The sequence below is a fragment of the Peromyscus leucopus genome, chromosome 3 (assembly GCF_004664715.2).
Source record: "Peromyscus leucopus breed LL Stock chromosome 3, UCI_PerLeu_2.1, whole genome shotgun sequence".
NCBI classification, from domain to species: domain Eukaryota; kingdom Metazoa; phylum Chordata; class Mammalia; order Rodentia; family Cricetidae; genus Peromyscus; species Peromyscus leucopus.
In genome coordinates this window covers 5,822,315-5,841,193 of record NC_051065.1, presented here as the reverse complement: position 1 = coordinate 5,841,193, position 18,879 = coordinate 5,822,315, and the positions used below count along the sequence as shown (strand labels likewise).

At 40.9% G+C, this 18,879-nt stretch overlaps 1 protein-coding gene across 3 annotated transcripts in view; it reads left to right on the top strand.

The window, feature by feature from the left end:
- Cped1 (cadherin like and PC-esterase domain containing 1) overlaps nucleotides 1-18,879 on the top strand; it is a 273,161-nt gene that overhangs the window by 28,091 nt on the left and 226,191 nt on the right. For all 3 annotated transcript variants that reach the window (XM_028873006.2, XM_028873005.2, XM_028873007.2), the window contains one exon: nucleotides 4,112-4,295. In XM_028873006.2, the coding sequence (XP_028728839.1) occupies nucleotides 4,112-4,295 (184 nt within the window). The remainder of the gene's footprint in view (nucleotides 1-4,111; nucleotides 4,296-18,879) is intronic.

Genomic DNA, 18,879 nt, shown 5'->3' with positions numbered 1-18,879 from the left:
CTGGCGGGCACTTTTAAAGGGTTTGTGCGCATGCCATGGAAAGGGATCTGGAGACAGGTGATGATGTAACTGCTTTGGCAGAGGCTGAGCAGGGGGAATGCGGCATAACAGGGGTGCACAGCAGGAGGCTTCCCAGCTAGCAGGAGCTGAGTAGAGCAGGAAGAAAGAACAGAGAGAAGGGCGTGGAAAAGCTTGAAAACAGGGTACCCCCTTCCATCTATTGGATGGCTGACAGAAGTTGCAAACATCCCGGGATACGGGGTACCGGTAAATGGCCATTTGGATTGATTTCTAAGGTGTATTAGGGCAAAGGCGGGTACGTTTAGCCCTTAAGTCAGGTGATAGATAGGTATGGGGGTAGGCTCATTTTCCATGAGTGAGGTAGAGAAGATCCAAGGGCTGGAATCTCTAGTGTACCAGAAATTCAGCCAGGACTGGTGAGGAGGCACAGGCCCATCAGTGGATCATCATCCACAATAGAAGGGGCGGATGGGTTCAGAGCCCAAGTGAGACACAGTCACCTGGTTCCAGGACTTCGAGAAAATCCAGAAGGCGAGGGCTGTGCTTGAGAAACGAAGCCTCATTCATGGGAAATGGCCAGAAGTGAAGAAGGGGGAGGGGGTAGCAATTGTTGGTGTTGGATGGAGAGTCCCAGCCATCTGTTAGGTGGGAAAGCAGGGCTGTGGGGCGGACCAGGTTCCAGGGTCTCAGCACATCTCAGACTGCTGGTAGAGCCTATCTGAGTCTTGGCACCAAATGTATTTCAAAAATGACAGGCAGGAGTCACGCCATACAACAGGGCCCACATGGGAGGTTTATTGAGGGGAGGAGAGTAAAGGGGCAAAGAAGAGGGCAGAGACTGGGCCCTGGGGATGAGAGCGAAGGAAGAGAAAGAGACCAGAGGTGGGCAAGGCCTGCCTTTTATAAGGAAATGTAGTGAATGTGCACAGGGGTTGCTTTTAGTGGCTGCAGCTGAGGATATGTCCTGTCAGGACCCTAAGGGCAGGCCAGTACAGATGCCTGTTAACAGTGTCCCTTCACGGTCTCCATTGTAGTTACCGCCTCTAGGTTCCTGTCTTGAGTGTCTGCTATGGCTTCCCCCAGTGATGGATTATCGTCTGTAATCCAAAGCCTTTCTCCCCCAAGTTGGTTTTGGTCAGTGTTTTATTACAAACAGGAAGCAAACTAGGACAGATAGCTTCTTCATCCACAAAACACGACATCCTTTAGCACGGAAGAATCACTGCTTAAGGGTGTTTTTCCCCAAGTACCATGCACAGAAGGGGATGATGTTCTGTTGCTTCGGGACTCACTCATCACCCTTGTGTGTGTCTCACACAACTCAGAACATTTTCTCGGCCCCTCACTCTTTATGATATGTTACTATTTCAGACACAGTACCTGCTGTATGGGAAGCACGGCTCTAAGTACTTTACACATCTTAACTCTTTCACCTTCATAGCACCCAGAAGAAAGATCACATAGATGGTGCTAGCAAGAACAAGGTGACACTTTTGTGTCCTGTACTTCGCTAGGCTAGGTCTATACATTTGCAGACAGCAATAGGTTGCAGCTAGGTTGTTGGTGTCTCCTTCTCCTCCTCCCTCTACCCTCTGAACCCCACTTCATCTTCCTCTTGTTTCTATTTTCTTCTTTCTCTTCTTGGACAGCCTCATTGTGTACTTTGGCTGGTCTTGAACTCTTGATCATCTTGCCTCAACCTCCTGAGTGCTGTGATTGGGTATGCACCATCATGCCCAGCTAAGTATGTTTCTTCTTTCCATACATATCTTTATTTTGATTTTGATTCTGCACTACAATCTATTAATTTAAATGTCCTCACTTGTTAAGTATATGGCATGTGCAGTGTTCTGGGATGGACACTAGAGGTAAACCAACAAGCCAAGCCTGGCTCAGAAGGGACTGACATGGGGGAGGGATGTAAAATCCTTTCATCAATACTTACTGTGCTGGATAGCTTTATGTCAATTTGATACAAGCTATAGTCATCTGAGAGGAGGAATCCTCAACTGAGAAATGCCTCAGATTGGGCTGTAAGCAAGCCCATAGGGCATTTTCTTAATTAATGATTGATGTCAGTGGAAACCATCCCTGGGCTCATGTCCTGGGTTCTATAAGAAAGAAAGCAAGTGTAGCAACCCATTGTCCAGCACCCTTCCAGGGCCTCCGCATCAGTTTTTTACTCCAGGTCCCTTCCCTATTGGACTTTCTATTCTAACTTTTGTTGATGATGATCAGTGATACAGAAGCATAAGCCAAATAAACCATTTGCTCAATAAAAGCCTAAATAAGACTCTGATAGAAATATGTATCATAATTAAAAATTTCCAAGGTAGCGATTGAATGTTTGGGAATGGAATGTTTGGAATTTGATGGATGGATGAGATGATAAAGACATAAAAGGCAGAGAAGGCCTTTCTATGGTACATATAGAGCAAGTGATATAAAAAAGAGCAAGATGGAAACCAGGCGTGGAAATAATCGGGTTACATGACCAGTGATGGAAGGCAGCTTCTTACAGCCCTGTGGCATCTGACAAAGAAGTGGATTTGGTGTCTGGAGAGATGCCTCAGTGGTTAACAGCAACTGCTGTTCTTCCAGGGGACCAGAGTTTGGGTCTCAGCACTCATCCTAGATGGCTCTCAACCCACTGAATCCCCAGCTTCAGGAAATCTGTTACCCTTTCCTGGCCTCCACAGGCACCACACATAAGTGCACATAGCCATACATATACATACACAAAATAAAAAAAATCTATTGAAAAGAGAAGTGAAATCAACTGTTAATGGAAATTGTGTTAAAAAAATTAAATCCTGAAAAACATGGGTGTCATATGTTTCCAACCCACTAAGTGGACAAGCTCGTGTATAGCTGCCATTCAAAGTGATTTACCCTTCTTTACAGCACCCCGCCTTTTCCTCCTCTTCTTTGGTCTCTTATATCTCTTGCCTGACCATTGTTCAGTCTCATTACTTCCAACAATAAACAAAGCTCATTTATCAAGGCTTACTTTTGAGTTTCAGAAAAATACTCAGTATCTGCCATTAAGATATTATAAATAAATTTAAATTTCTGCCACTTTCTACTTGTGGATTCAAAAACTCCCTTTACTTATGGAATAACCTAAGCACTGTAATGATAAAGAAGAATATGTGTTTGGGGTAGTAATAAGCTACTATGGGAAGAACCCTGAATTATTAAGCTTCAGCAGCTCCTGTTGGCTCCCACATAAGACTCTTCCTGGCTCATGAGGATGCCTTCAAGCTTTGAAATATTGTAACTGAGAAAAGTAACAGAGTAGTAGTCATTTTTGCCACCATTGCAGCAAAATACCAGACAAAATCAACTTATTTTGGCTTATAGTTTGGAGGTCCAGTCCATCATTGTTGGCGAGGCACGGCAGTAGGGACATGACATAGATGGTCAAATCGTGTATAGTGGCAGGACACAGAGAGAAATGAATGCTGACGCTCAGCTTGCTTTCCCCTTGGACACAGTTCAAAAGTCACGACCTGTGGCATGATGCAGACAGCATTGGGGTGAGGCTTCCCACCTCAACTAAGTCAGTTTAGCGACTCCCTTGCATACACGCCCAGAGCTTTGTCTACCATGTGATTCTGGGTCCTGTCGAGTTGGCCATCAATATTCACCATGACGGACAGCCCTGGCAGCCTTTCAGCTCTGAGTCTTTTCAACAGTGTCCCCGTCCTCTCTGAGTCCATGTCCTATGTCAGATTTGCCTAAGTCTCATCAAAAGGTAGTGAGTTAGGACTCCTTTGATGACAGTCATTACCGTTAATTTATGTTTTCAGCTACCCTGTCTTTCTAGGCAGCAGGTTCCCCCACGGGGCTCTGTGTCTTTAAACACTCATCTTTCCATAACAGTGAGAGCTACTTACTCAGCTGACCTTCAGTGCTTGCCCGAGATTGCTGTCGTCCTTGTCAGTGAATAGAAATCTGCTGTGCTTCATTCCTAGAGGAAATGGGAAGGATACCTTTCTGAACGGCCTTGGTGCGTGTTGATGATGCCCTTCAGTGGGAAGACACTACTATTTCACCTTGGATTTTGATGGCCTCTTTCTCTTCGTAGATTGAAGAATCTATTGAGACACACTTTGGCAGTCGCAGCAGGAGGGCCATCCTCTTCAGGCCCCTTTCGTACAGCAGAGCGGAGCTTCAGATGCACCAGCACCTCCTTGGCCAGCATGGCTACAGTGTTGGCACTGTTGAAGAAAGACCTGGTGCTGCCCTAGATCTGGAGCTGTTGGACCAAGGTCAGAATGATAAGTAACTCTCAGAGTTACTCCACATATGGACACGTTCTAGACTATGCTGCTAATTTTCTTCCTATCAAACTGTTTCACAAAACAAGGTTTTATCTATGATCAAATATCTCATATCATATATCATATACACTCAGCTTCTTTGATTATTTTTATTACCTTTTCTCTATTTGCTTTAGTTAGATCTCTTTATTCTTGAAATGATTCTGTTTGCATTTTGGAGTCACATAGTTCATATTTAAATGCTACATTAAAAATGTTTATGTTTATGTGTGTGAATACATATTCTTTCTAGCACTGAACTGCTCCATATTTTAAGAAAATTGCCTCTTCATTTGATGGCAAGTAGAATGTGCTGGAAATTGTTTTGCAAAGCCAGTTGAAATGGGATTCGCAGATGGTTCTAAATAGGAAAGTGGTGAGGACATTCATTATACATTCCATTAGTCATCAAGTATTTTCATTTCTATCATTTGAAGAGAAAAATAAGAAACAAGTTGTTATAAAATTACTTGTGAGAAAATTGAGTACATGAAGGAGGTTGAGAGAATAAAATGAGTTACAGCTACTACCTCTCCAAGAGCTGAACACAGGGTAGGTCCCACACTATAATCTGTATTCATGACCTTATTCAACACGCTCTGTCACTGCCTGACTAAAATGAAGAAACATGAATGGAAACTGAGTCTTTCTGGGAAGAAATGGACTATAATGATGTGAGGGAAGGATGGATGGGAGGCCCTGAGTCCCACACTCATTTCCTATGTTCTTCTTCTTTGCTCCTCTGCTGCCTTAGTCTCTTGTGGCTCATTATCCTGCACTGAACTCATGGGAGATACAGTGATGCAGACTATGCATTGAGCATAAGCTAGTCACATTTTCATTTTTATGAAGACACAATATAGTCATCCCTCAGTGCCCACAGAGGATTGGCTCCAGGGCTCCCTGCAGACACCCAAACCCCTTTTATGAAATAGTGTAGTCTTTGCAAATAACCACCCCACACACATATTTTGAATCATTTCTAGATCATTTATAATACCTAATACAACATACATATAACACACATCATTTTTATGCATAGAGCATTACTCAGGGAATAATGACAATAAAAAAAACCTGTTCACTTTTAATGCAAATGTGAGAACTAAAAAAATTGTCAAAGTAGAATTTGTGGAAGTGGGATGCCAAATATGGAACTGTTGTGTGTCTATTTTCCTTTTTTTTTTTTTTTTTTCGTAAGAAAGGGAAATGAAACAATTTGAATTCACTGCTTTTTTTCAAAGGTAGTTTTCTTTGGGAGAGAATAGTCAGATTCTGGTGCCCCATACTCTCGTAATGAGGTAACAAGCTTGCTTCAGTGTGGTATCCCTTTACTGGCCTGTGGGGGTGAAGGAACATTGGAAAGATGTGTCTGAGAAGGATGGATGATATTTGGCCCCGATCACCCTCACCCTTGGCTGGCGAAGCTCTCAGGGAGTAGAATCAGCGAAGATCTTGAGATGAGAAGGAAGACAATCATAAGGTGTTGAGAGTACCGTTTGGAAGGCGGGCCTCTGTGAATGCAGCATACTGGTCTCTGTTCTGTAGGGGTAGGTTAGAATTCCAAACCAGAGACCTCTGCCTACAAATAAGAAAAACATGGAGGAGCACGCAAGCCCTGGAATGTTGATAAGAGCTGAGAACAAAATTGTGGTGAACTCTTTCGAGTTTTGTTGAGTTCGTTCTATTACAAGGGAACAAGTTAAAGGCGCAGAACACTTGGAAGTGCCGTCATCAGAACCTCTTTAGAACAGAATAGACTAGAACACTGCGTCACCAGCATTCCCGGCGTCACGCCATGTGCTCCTGGTGACATGCTATTGTGGGCTGAAATCCTTATATCCCACTACATCTTGATGCTGCCCCTGACTTAGTATGGATACAGTGCAGATTATCTGTGCATTTTACTTTCAATTCAACTTTAAATTTCTCCAGCTGCAAAACAGATGGATTGCATCACCTCTTTCTCCTGACGCCTGTGGGTCAGTTTGACACAGAATAGGGAGGATGGCTTTGCGGCTTCCAAGTACTATGAAAGTGCAAAGGCAGCTTGGAGCGGTAGAATCTGGCACCTGGAGCTGCTGCTGGGCCCGATGACCAGCGATAACTGTGTAGGGACACTAGCATTTGTTGTGTAGATGATGATTCAATTTCCTTTCCCACATTCTGCCAGCTTTAAAAACATCTTTCCAGCTCAGGCTAGCATTCTCTTACTCTGTTACCTAGTGCCTCCAGCAAAAGGATCAATTTCACAATATCTGAAGTATGGAAATTGATTTTGGTCTGTAGATTTGACTTTTAATTTTTTTTCACTGTGGAGCACTGTGGAGACAATACCTGAAGTAAAATAGCCCTGTGATTCTAATCTAACGTGTAACACATGCGGAATTAAAAAGGAAATCACAGCTTATTTTATATGACCACCAATTTAACCTATAAGCTATGATTGAACTGTAAATACTACAGGAATACTTTATTCAGAATGGAATTCTCGTGATTCCTTTGCTGGCGCACAGTTGACTGCCTCGTTATTTTTACCTCGTGTGCATCAGCAGAGAAGGAAGCTACACCGATGCGTGTGAACTTGTGCCCCCCAGGCTGAGCAGCTTGGCAATGGCGACAACTCAGAAGGACCTGAGTCCTGTCCTGTATGCCTTTTATTTTGCCATTGCACTTTCGTCTTGGTGCTAACCTACAATACGAAAACATGATATTAAAACAAAAGTAAGTGCCTGCCCCCTCCAATGCTGCAGAGGGTACAGGGGCAGGCTCGGTGTGTTGATAAAATGCATTCATGTACAAAGGAAAGTAGGTATGAGACCTATTTTCTTAAAAAAAAAACTATTATTTTTACCTGTTCTTCTCTCTTGTCCTGACTTCACCGCAATCCCTCTGCTGACCTCTCTCTTTGTGCCTTTTTCTAGCTAAGAGTCATTTTTCAAAGCCTTATAGGATGATAAAAATAATAAATGTTAGAAAATATATAAAAAGGGTCATGGGCCAGACAGGCAGCATTCTACTTTTAAATATAATCATTCGTCCTGGTAGAGTAACTTCATTTTGGTGGTGGTGGTGGTGGTATTTGTTTGGTTTTTTGTTGTTGTTGTTGTTGTTGTCATTTTGGTTTGTGTGTGTTTGTGTGTGTGTGTGTGTGTGTGTGTGTGTGTGTGTGTGTGTGAGAGAGAGAGAGAGAGAGAGAGAGAGAGAGAGAGAGAGAGAGAGAGAGAGAGAGAGAGATTGAGAATGTTGCCCTTTCAGGCCAGAAGATGTGTCAGATTCCCTGAACTGGAGTTACAGACAGTTGCGAACTCCATGTGTATGCTAGGAATGGAACCCCCATCCTTCGGAATAGCAGCCAGGGCTCTCAACCACTCTTGACTCATTCCCCAGTCCTGAGTTTTGCATTTTTATTTTGTGTGTGTGAGTGTGTGTGTGTGTGTGTGTGTGTGTGTGTGTATTTGTTTTTTTTTTTTAATTCTATTTCTTAATAAATACCCCTTGAAAAAAAAAGTTGGCAATTTCAGTTCCTAAATTATGATATGAGCATTATGGATCCTCCTTCCCTGGGGGTTAATTCCGTGCTAGGGGCATAAGAGAAGTTGATGCTCCATTGGGAACGAATATGGGTTCTTTCATATTCATATGAATGTAAGTCATTTTGGCTCTGGGTCTCCGTTAAAGGCAGTTGTAATATTTACTTTCAAGTAGCACATGAAATGGATTTAATCACTTTCTCTAGTCTCATTTGAGAAGAGGCAAATGAAAGTTCTGCCAACATTTCATCTCATTCATAGTTCTGGAATGGGGCCCAGATCATATATGCTGAGAACATACACATGTGATTTTTAGGTGCAGCCATGTTAGGGACACTGATCTAAGGGGTAGATGATAGGATCAAGGAGCAACAGTTCTCAGGATTCATTTCAGAATGGAAACTACACAGAAGTCTGCTTGCTGCTGCACCATTGAGTTGCTTATCATTTAAGAGTGTGGGTGTTTATAGTCGGTCTTTCATCCTTACACTGGTTTTGAGAACAGCACAAGGACAATGGTCCTTTAAGAGCTAAGACTACAAAATGTCACAGACCTAGAGTGTATTTTCATGGCCTTCCAATCCCTTGCTTTTGAAAAATAGAGCACATGTCCCTGCATTCAGAGGAGCATATAATTCTCTAAGGAGGAGAGGAACAGGAACGTACTACCCATTTACTCTCTCCCAGCATGCTGGCGCTATTTAGTAAATCAGCACTTCGATGTGTAGTGGCCTAAAAGAGAATAGATGTTTTCTAAAAGTTTTAAACCTTACTCCTTACGTGAAGTTTAAATAAAGTGTGGCCCAAGGGACTCAAGAGTAGTTTTTCTAGTGGATCAGAATTATTCATGTGTATTTGAAAAGCAGTGCATATGTAACCCCTTTTCAACTTTGAAACACATCTTATACTTGCACATTCTGTGTGTTACAGACCAAATCTGATCTCAAAGCCACAGAATTGGAATAACAATTACATTTTCCTACACATTGCATGAGGGATTTTCTGTGTAATGTTTTCTGAAGAAATTAAAAAAAAAAAAAAGGGAAAGGCCTTTCTTGCTAAGGTTGGCCAAATCTGGTCCAGTGGCTGTTTGTGCAAATAAAGTTTTGTTGGAACACAATCACATTCTTTTGTTTTCATGTTATGTTTGGCTACAACAGAGTTGATTAGTTGCAATGTGCACTGCATGGTCCTACAACCTAAAATTTATATTATTGTACCTCTATGGGAAAGTTTTTGACTGATGTAGCTGGAGGGATCAACGGATGTAGCTTGATCCAATAACAAGCTGACAATTGGAACCTAGGTTTGAGATGACTTGTTTCTTTAAACTGCAACAAACCTCATCCAAAAACAATTCTATGGATTGCAGTAAAGCATATAATAACACAGCTACTAAAATGGAGATAGAAGACTAGGACCCATATTGGATATTCCTTCTTAGCTACAATACTGTGGGCTTAGCTTTGCTGTTAAACCTCCAAAGATCCAGAGCAACAACTGAAAGTTTTACTCTCCAGAATAAAGGAACAAGTGTTACAGCTACACCTTCCGGCTTCCCACACGACTCAGGCTGGTCCCAAACCGACCTTAGTTTCCTGGTATAACAGGCACGTGCCTCCACACTTGGCTTAGCTTCTTATTCTTCTATAACCTTAAAAGAACATTGATACTCAACTCATGGGCTAACCTGGTGCCAGGACACAGATCGCACAAATGTAACAATGGCAGTCCACGGAGCCTGTATTTCATATGCCACCATCTAAGTCCAGATTCAAAACCGCTGCACTCTTTGGCCAGGGAATTTTCAAGGGCCTCTTCTCATCTTTGCCTGTTGATTTTTGGAGAGGCGAGATGAATTTAAATGTACTGAGATGCAGATACCTAAACTTTGGACGGGTAAATGGACACTATGAACTCAAGCAGAGAGTCCAGGGTGTTTGTAGAGGCCACATACTCAGATACAATGGTTAATTCTCTGAATGCTTACTATTCTGTAAAACAAGGTAGCAAATGCTATTGCCTAAAGATGTTTTCCAGTGAAGAGAACATGAAAGTGAGCATATAGCTTTGGATTTTGTGAACCTAGAAAGCAACAAGAATAAGTGGTACAAACCTCCATTTCATCCCCAGGGCCCATCTGTGACCTCTACATTATTCTCCTCGGTTCTTTCCTGATGTAAAGGACTCATGGTGTGCTGTTCTGATACTTTCCTTTCAGAAGACATATTTTATGAGCTAGGATTTTCATAACATATTCTTCACTGAAGCAAAAGACAGAGACACCATCAAATCCCTCAATTTTATACCATCCAGGTACTGTTGAGCAAATCCAAGTCTTAATTCACAGAATGGTACAGTGGCCTAAAAGAGAATAGATATTTTCTCAAAGTTATTGACCTGCTTCCAGGGTAGACTCCAAGTAATATGTTCAAAAGAGTCTGGCAGGATATTTTTTTTGTCAAGCCAGAATTATTTATAGATCTTTGGAGAAGACATATTTTTCCAGTTGCAGCAGAAATCAGACTGCAGCAAGAATCAAAAAATAAAAGAATAAGGGTATTCCAATCACAAAGGCTGTTTCTGGGAGGCCCTCATGTAGCCGGACCAATATTTTTGCATTCTTATTTTTAATGAAAGGCTGTAATGCAAGGCTTGCTTGTAGTAACTCTAAACTAAGGATGAGCATCCTTAATCCAATCAGAATTGTCCTAATGGAAAAGTCCATCTCTCACGGTCAAAAGTTTGGGTGGAACAGAAGCAAGTCTGCGATGCAGATGAGTTGCTGCCTTGTGTAGGATGACTAGTAAACGACCACCTTCCAGCTAATGATGCAATAACACACACAGAGAGAGAGAGAGAGAGAGAGAGAGAGAGAGAGAGAGAGAGAGAGAGAGAGAACTAGGGCACATTTCTTTTGGTCTTAGCTTCGATCTGGCATTGTATGGACAGAAGAGAAACTGAAAGAGAGGAGGGGACGGGAAATCACTAGTCCGGCTCCAATTTGGAGCTGGTCCTCTTTGGGTGTTTGGGCATATGCCTTGCAGGTGCTTCCACTGATAACTTAAAACTTGAGGGTCTAAGGAACTTCTCACTCCTTTTCCTCTCCCACCCCTGCCTGCACCCTGCTGCTCTCCCGACTTTAATTTGCTGTGTAACTATTTAGCAGGAAGACAAGTGAGTAAAGGTCACATTTAAAAAGGTGCAGTGTGTTTTGCCTGGTCGACGTTCCACCTAGAACATATCTCACATGCGTTTTTTATTATGTGAGTAATGGGCTCAGAGTAGTATCGGAAATGCTTCTGAACTTTAATCAAACCAGGGCTTAAAAAAAAGGAAGAAAGAAATTGAATCAAAGAAACTTATAAAGCTATGCTGTTCTATTTTATTGTATTATGACACTCAGTAATTGTGTGCCCAGGTTTATTGTTATTTTCCTCAGTGCATATGGAAATCCTGATGTATTTACAGCCGAACAGAATTTGTTCTTTAATTGGCAGAGTGGAGCACAAGAAATTGTTTATACAACCTTAACTGCATTGACTTGTTTATACTAACTCAAGTTCAATTTACTTTAATTTTGCAAAATCCTTCCTTATTTGTCAAAGTTGAGCTTGGAGTGACCTCCTGTTCTGATGTTTCCTTTACCCTCCACGGTACAAAGGAAACAAAAGCCAGCATGTCTGTCTGTCTGTCTGTCTCTCTCTCTCTCTCACATAAAAGCACAGTCAAAATAAAACTGCTTCCTTAAGTGAACTCATTCTTGAAAAGCAAATAGCAACCAGATGTTTACTGAAATCCTGGTGTTTCTCCCTCAAGCCTTGCTCCTTTGTAAGTGTTTGATCTTCATAGAAACCAGATTGGGTATGTGAATTTTCCAAAGCTGGGAATTATTTAATTATACTTTGAAGATATTTTCTCTCAACTATTTTGTTCAGTGTACTTTCCTGCTACCTACACATTTTTTTTTAAGATGCAACACTGAACTTTTTATAAATAATTTATTTCAAGGCATTATTCTTTCATATAACTTTAGAATGGGAGATTTAGAAAAATAAATTAAATATTTTGTTTGATTTTGCCCTAGACTAAACTGCTTTAAATGGCAGATGTAATTTGCAAAAATAAATAGTATCCATATATATTTAGATTGAGGAAAGACTCCCAGAAAGAAAAACAAACCCGCATCTGGGACCTTTCAAGGGACAGTGTTTATGCACTAGCTGATGGGGAACTCCAAATAATGTGTGCTCATTTCACTAAAGAGGATTCGCTAATCACCTCATTAGTGCTTAGATGCCTGAAATATTTGAACTATTTTTTTCAATTTAGGAGTTTGGCAACATCATATCATATTCCCAGAGCTACCTATTTATATATGTAGCACTTTTGCTTTTTAATTTCAGTATCATAAAACTGTTTAAACAGCATATATCATTCTCCTTTTAGACTCCTTTCTTCAAATTAATTAAGATTGCTCCTTGATGTCCTTTCAAAGGTTTCATTTTTTTCTAGCTGAAGAGCTCTAGAGAGAGTCTCTGTTGTAGTCCAATCTATAGCAGAGAAAACAGAGCTGTAGGCAAGTGATATCTACTCTTTGGTGATCCGCCAAAGCTCGGCACGTGAGCTGGCTTTTTACCACACTGACCACCCAAAAGCATGTTTTCAAATTTCACCAAAAAACAGGATTTTGATGCAAAATCCTGACACTGTCTCTATGAGTTATTTTTGGTATAAGGAAATATTTGAGTGTATAATATCAGTGTATCTTCAAATTTATATAATTATTTTAAAATTATAAAATTAAACATTGATGCAAATTTACTGAGATAAGTTCTCAGTTCTCTTAATCTTATCCTAGAAATGTCAATCTGGTGAATTGTGATGGATTGAAGACCACCTTTGCCTGGGGAGGGGCTAGCTGGCAGACATTTTATTAATTTTATTGGCCTTTTTCTCTTTGAATCATCCATGCCACCTTAGCTCATTTCTTCCAATTTCTTTTTTGTTTTAGTCCTGCTTATATGTATATGTTTTTATAGCTGATGGCTTGGTCTTAGATAACCAATTAGGGTCTCACACCTGCAGAACACTAATTCTCCCTCTATCAGTATTCATCATCTAGGTTTAGTACCTCATGAGATTTTTTCCTATCCATGTTGACAAATCAGTTGGTGATGTTTTTGTTTGGGTCTCATTGAGGCAGCCATATTGTTGAGATTTCACAGGTATGGCTTCTCTGTCATATCCAGAAGATACAGTTTCACAGTCCTGGTCCTCTGGATCTTTCAGTCTTCTGTCCCACTCTTCCACAATGCTCCCCAAACCATACTTAGACGTAAGGGTTCTGTTGTGGATGTATCAGTTAGGCTTGGACACCTCATGGTCAGTTGTTCTCTGCATTTAAACAGTAGTCAAGAAACTCTAAGAGACTCCCAAAACAAGTTCTGCTTCTCTTGGTTATCTTCCAAAAGTTGAAAGTAACTCTCACTGTTGAAGACACCTCATACATCAGACACAGGACCCAGCGGAATCAAACTGGAACTGACCTGAAATGCTCCTCCCTTAGGATTAGCTTTCACAGTACTAGAAGGACGTCTGCAAGCTGCCCAGGGAGGAAATCAATCAATAATCTGTCATACTTAGGAGACCAACTGTCGTACCTATGAACCACAACAGTGACCAGCACAGCAAGATATCCCTCCCAGTGCAGTAGTGGCACTTCTGTCTTGGCAGTAAACAACAGCTGTCTAAGTGGACTTAAATCCACTAAACAGGAGATAGATAACATCTGGTACTATAAAGTTAGCCTACTACCTATGGCTAATGAGGTCATGGACCTTAGAGGAGAGCCTACTACAGCCATGTTCCTAAACCAGTACAATTCCTAACTACCTTCTAAATATTTATCCTTATACCCAGGACCGTCTTTTTGGAGATAACAGAGACCACTACAGAAAGTCATACTGTTTCTTTTATCTTTGAAACACCCGCTTCTTTGTGTTCTTCCTCCAAATATAGGTATTCTTCAAGACATTTATCTGGACCATCCTTTTTGCTCCTTGTCTTAGTGTCTCATCAATGTTTTTTTTTCCCTACTTTGTAAGCTCAATAATTTGTTTATTGAGTGTAATTCTTAAATAATATTAAATCCTGGCCAGGAGGGGTGGCTCAGGCCTTTAATCCCAGCACTTCGGAGACAGGTCGATATCTGTGAGTTAGAGGCCAGCCTGGTCTACAGGAGTGAGTTCCAGGACAGGCAGGACCGTTTCACAGAGAAACTCTGTCTCAAGAAACAAGAAACAAACAAACAAATGTTAAATCCTAATCTGCCTTCTATAGGCAGAATTTTTAGAGGCAAACAGTCCTAGGTGCCTGTCAGACATTATTTATTTGGTACCCTGCCTGGGCATGTGTGACACAAAATGGGCTATCTTGCCACCAATATCTGCTGCTCTTGTCTGACATTTTTTTGCACTTAGTTCTATATTCCATCTACCTCTCGGGGTCCACAAATCAATGTCAGCCTCCCTCCTCAACTGCACTCGCCAGACACTGATCCCTGTATGGTGTGCCTTCGCCAGGGTTCCACCACCCTGCAGTTGCTCTGCTGCTCTGTGCAAAGTAAAGTAAAACCAGGATTTTCTAACTTGGCATACAGGGATTTCTAAAGCCAGCACGTCTAATGCTTCCAAATCCTTGCCATAGCCAGCCTACCCACACCTTTGCATAGCTTAGGGAAATTAAAATAGTTTAAACCAATGCCCAGCCCACACTGGAGGAAATTAAATAAGAATTTGCTGGGAAGGGAATGGAGGTAGATATCATCAGTTTGTAAAATGGTTTCCCTAATGACATTCACATGTATTTAGAATGGTGAACTATAGCAATTTCAATGACATTTCAAAGCTTTCTACATGGCATTGCTGTTCAGGATTTTGTTTCCTAGGGCAACCTTCTGTATAAATCTAGTTCTTATTGTTCTTGGTTGGTTTTTTGTTTGTTTCCAATAGAAGGGTTACATACTAAAACAAGGAGCTAGTGAGTGACTGGTTCCTACATCTGAAGGCTGTCTCCCACTTGACCTAAGGACTTCCTACAAGGTCCCACTTTATAAATATCTCAAACCACTTCCCTCCACTACAGTAAGGACCAGTATTTCAATACACAAACTTTTGCGGGATATACAAACCATATACAGACCATGGGATTTCCTGTATGTAATTTCTTAGACTCTAAGAGAATACATGAATTTCCCCATAAGTGTTCTTCAAAGTGGAAATAGTAAACCAATTATCTGAGACTTCTTTATATTTCATCCATACATCTCTGATGCCTAGAGAATGTTTTGTGCTATTTTAAAAATAATCTCACATGTTTATTTTGGCTTCTTTCTGTAACATAAACAATTCAAACTGGGAAAGTTTTATTACCCACTTACATGCTTTTCTGTACAGCATCACATCTTACATGTACTACAGTGGGTATAGGATTGAAAGAAATAAACCTACATGTACATTGATAAAGTAACCATTTTCTTTAGTTTAAGGTGAAGTCATTGGCACGGATGGGACTTAGCCAGATTACAACAAATCCTGCTGTGCTCAGGGTTCCATCTACAAATAGCTAACTGAAGACTGGAACTTACCCCTCATCTAGTGAAGCCTCCTTGGAACCTTGTTGCAACTGAGTATTTCTGTTTCCCAAGAAACAAAGTCTCCAACAAGTTAATAGTAACATTTTCACATCCACAACAGCTTCCACTTCTTTCTTGGGAAAAAAAAAAAAAAAAAAAAAAAAAAAAAAAAAAAAAAAAAAAAAACCATGAAAGGCATATATGAATCTTATCATTTATGTGACAAAATATTGCCATCAGAACAGAGTATTCTTGGAATTTAAAAAATCTTGTTAGCATTCCACTTCCTTATCAGAATGACCAAGCAGTGACTAAGGACATAAAGGGCAGAGAGGTCTCTGGTGGGGCTGGTTGCATTTTTTTAGCAGCTAGCGCCACGTATCGATCACCAGAGAGCAAAAGGAGTCCCTGTCTGAACGTTTGCTAAGAACGTATGTTGGCTGAGATCCACTGTAGTACCTGCTTACTTAGCAGTGTCATGATCTTAGACTTGGCACACGGCAGAACCGTCTGGAAGACTTGCTAACTGGCAGACTGTGAGCTCAACTCTTAGGGGATCTGACTCAGTGGGGATGGCAGGGAGGTTAAGAATTTGAGAAATAGATAAGTAAGTAAATACTTGAGAATTATAGTTACATTTCAGTTAAAAGTAGATTTAATAATCTACCCTTTTATCCTATCATTCCTATATCCTTCTTTTTTCTTATCAGAAAGAGATCCTTGAATCTAACCTCTGTTGTTTAGTTTTTTCCCTTACCATAACCAGTAACTATTTGCAACCAACCCCTATAAATGGTGACAAACTTTCATGACCTGCCATGGAATAACCAAAAACCAACCACCCTACCTCTTGTGAATGTGGGCGTTGTGTCCTCTAGACTGCTTCCTGTTGTCTGGGGGTGATGGAATCTTTAGGGGACCCTGAGAAAATTGGGATAGTGGTCAAGTCCTGGGAAGTTGTTTTTTTTTTTTTTTTTTTTTTTTTTTTTTTTTTTTTTTTTTTTTGCTTAGTTTCTGTTTGATGGGAAAGTGGGAAAGTGCAGAGCTCATCTAAAGTCTTGGCTGGATAGTCTGTGAGGCTGGACCATCTCAGCTAGCAGCTTTGAATGCAGAATTTTGAGGAAACTGCAACAGAGGCATTTTAAGAAACTGAATCACCTGGGCTACTTGTCTTTATTGGTGTCTGTTTTTTTTTTAACACACATAAATCTTTAAAGGTAACATATATATCTGTATTAACACAATTATAGAATTGCAGTATGTACAAGTGAGCTATAGATGATTTTTTGTTTTATGTTTGAGCAGATAAAAGGCATCTGCTAACTTTATAAGTTCTGTTTGGACTGTATTACCAAATCTCTATCCATGCCATGTGAAAGCGTGGCATGTAATATTAAGTCATGAGGATTCTGTAGCCAGTAAGATTTATCATGTCTTATCCAGTCTCAGAGTTGTTTCTATGCAGAGGGATCAGCATACACATCATCTCTTCCATAGTCTTTTCTGTCTTCCTCCTCATGTCTGGAGTCAAGGTCCTCAGGAGGTCTCCCAGGTCAAATCTGATCTCTATTAACTTTGAAGGAATCTGTTGCTTTTCATTTCCTTTGGAAACAAAGGCAAAGCCTCTCCCTCAAGACAATGCCTTCCCCCTTTTGAATTTTTATTTAGAAGCCAAGACATCCCTAAAGTATAGAGGCTGGTTTAATTCAGCAGTCCCTTCCACAATCCAGTGTCTCTCAGCAGCTGCCATTCTCTGTTCATTAAACATTCAAAACTTTAAAATTAACAAAACACAATAAAAAGTTCAAACTCCATGTTATATTTTTCACTCTTAAGTTTTTTATTTATTCTGTATTACTTTATTCTTTTTTAAAGGACTTTATTATTTTTAAACTATATATTTTTCTTTTATGACTATCTATATCCATTTCTCATTATTATATGTTTAAAGGTTTTCTCAGTCCAGACTGCTTTCCTGCACATCTGCAGCCTTCTCTGACCATGTGAGTCAAGCCTTAAACCTGTGAGGGGCTCCACACATGGTGCTGGCTGGGTCAAGTCTGCAGGTAGTAGCCTGAACCGTGTCTCTATAGATATGGGCCACCTGAGAGACTGCAGGACTGGGAAGCCATGTCTGGCTCTTTGTTTTCATGTTTGGACCTTTTTTCTTTTTTTAAGTTTTCTCATGACCTACATGGAAATACATGCCCCACGTGGGGCACCATATCTAACCAGTCTTTCTCTGGCCCATCAGCCAGCACCCAAATAATGACACCGAGACTTTTAACTAATCAAGAAAGCTTCACCTATAGCTTAGGCTTGTCCCCTCGCTCTTATAACTTAAATTAACCTGTTTTTATTCATCTATGTTTTACCATGTGGCTTTTTACATTCTTTTTATTTTGTACGTCTGACTTATTCTGCATCTCCTGGCAGCTCCTCTGTGCCTAAACTCTTCTCTTTCTTTCTTTCCCTGGAAATCCTGCCTATACCTCCTACCTAGCTATTGGACATTTAGCTTTTCATTATACCAGTTACAGCATAGACCTTCACACAGTGCACAAATGTCCCAAACAGGAAATGTTGCAGGAGATTTGTTTGCACTGTTGCTCTGAGACCACCAATGGAGTCAAACCTCGATTCAGAGGGTGGAGTCCACCTTCAGCTGTCTAGAAAACCCATAGAGTGTTTTGGTGGACCCAGATGAGGCTAGAGAGACACAGGAAGGAATAAGGAGGTTCTTGGAAATTGAAAATGTTCCCGACCTTTTCAATTTGGGAAAATGGAGGGGAGGGTCAGCTGATCATTTCTCCATAGCTCTGTGGATCTATCAGGTTTATACCCTAATATCTGACTCCTGAGCATTATTTATTAATGAAACAATAAAAGTAGCTGCTATAGGCACCTATACCTCCAAAGTAATATAGCTCATACAGGAAGATGAGGTGGCTTCCAAGGTCTCTCTCTCTCTCTCTCTCTCTCTCTCTCTCACTGTATCTCACTCTTGCTCTCTCCCCCTCTCTCTCTCTTTCAGCCCCAGCTTTTACTGAAGAGAGACAGCTCATCTGTTATGGGAGCATACTTTTCTTACAGAAGACTCAAGTCCAGCTCCTAGCACCCACATCAGGCAGCTCACAAACATGTGACACTCCCTTCTGGCCACTGAGGGCTCTACACTCTCAGAACCCCATAGACACAGACACAGAAACAGAGAGACAGACAGAGAGACAGACAGACAGACACACACACACACACACACACACACACACACACACACACACACACACACAAACACACCTTCATGTAATTTAAAAAATAAAAACAAAATCTTAAATCATGTCATACTATTCCCTGGAGGTATACA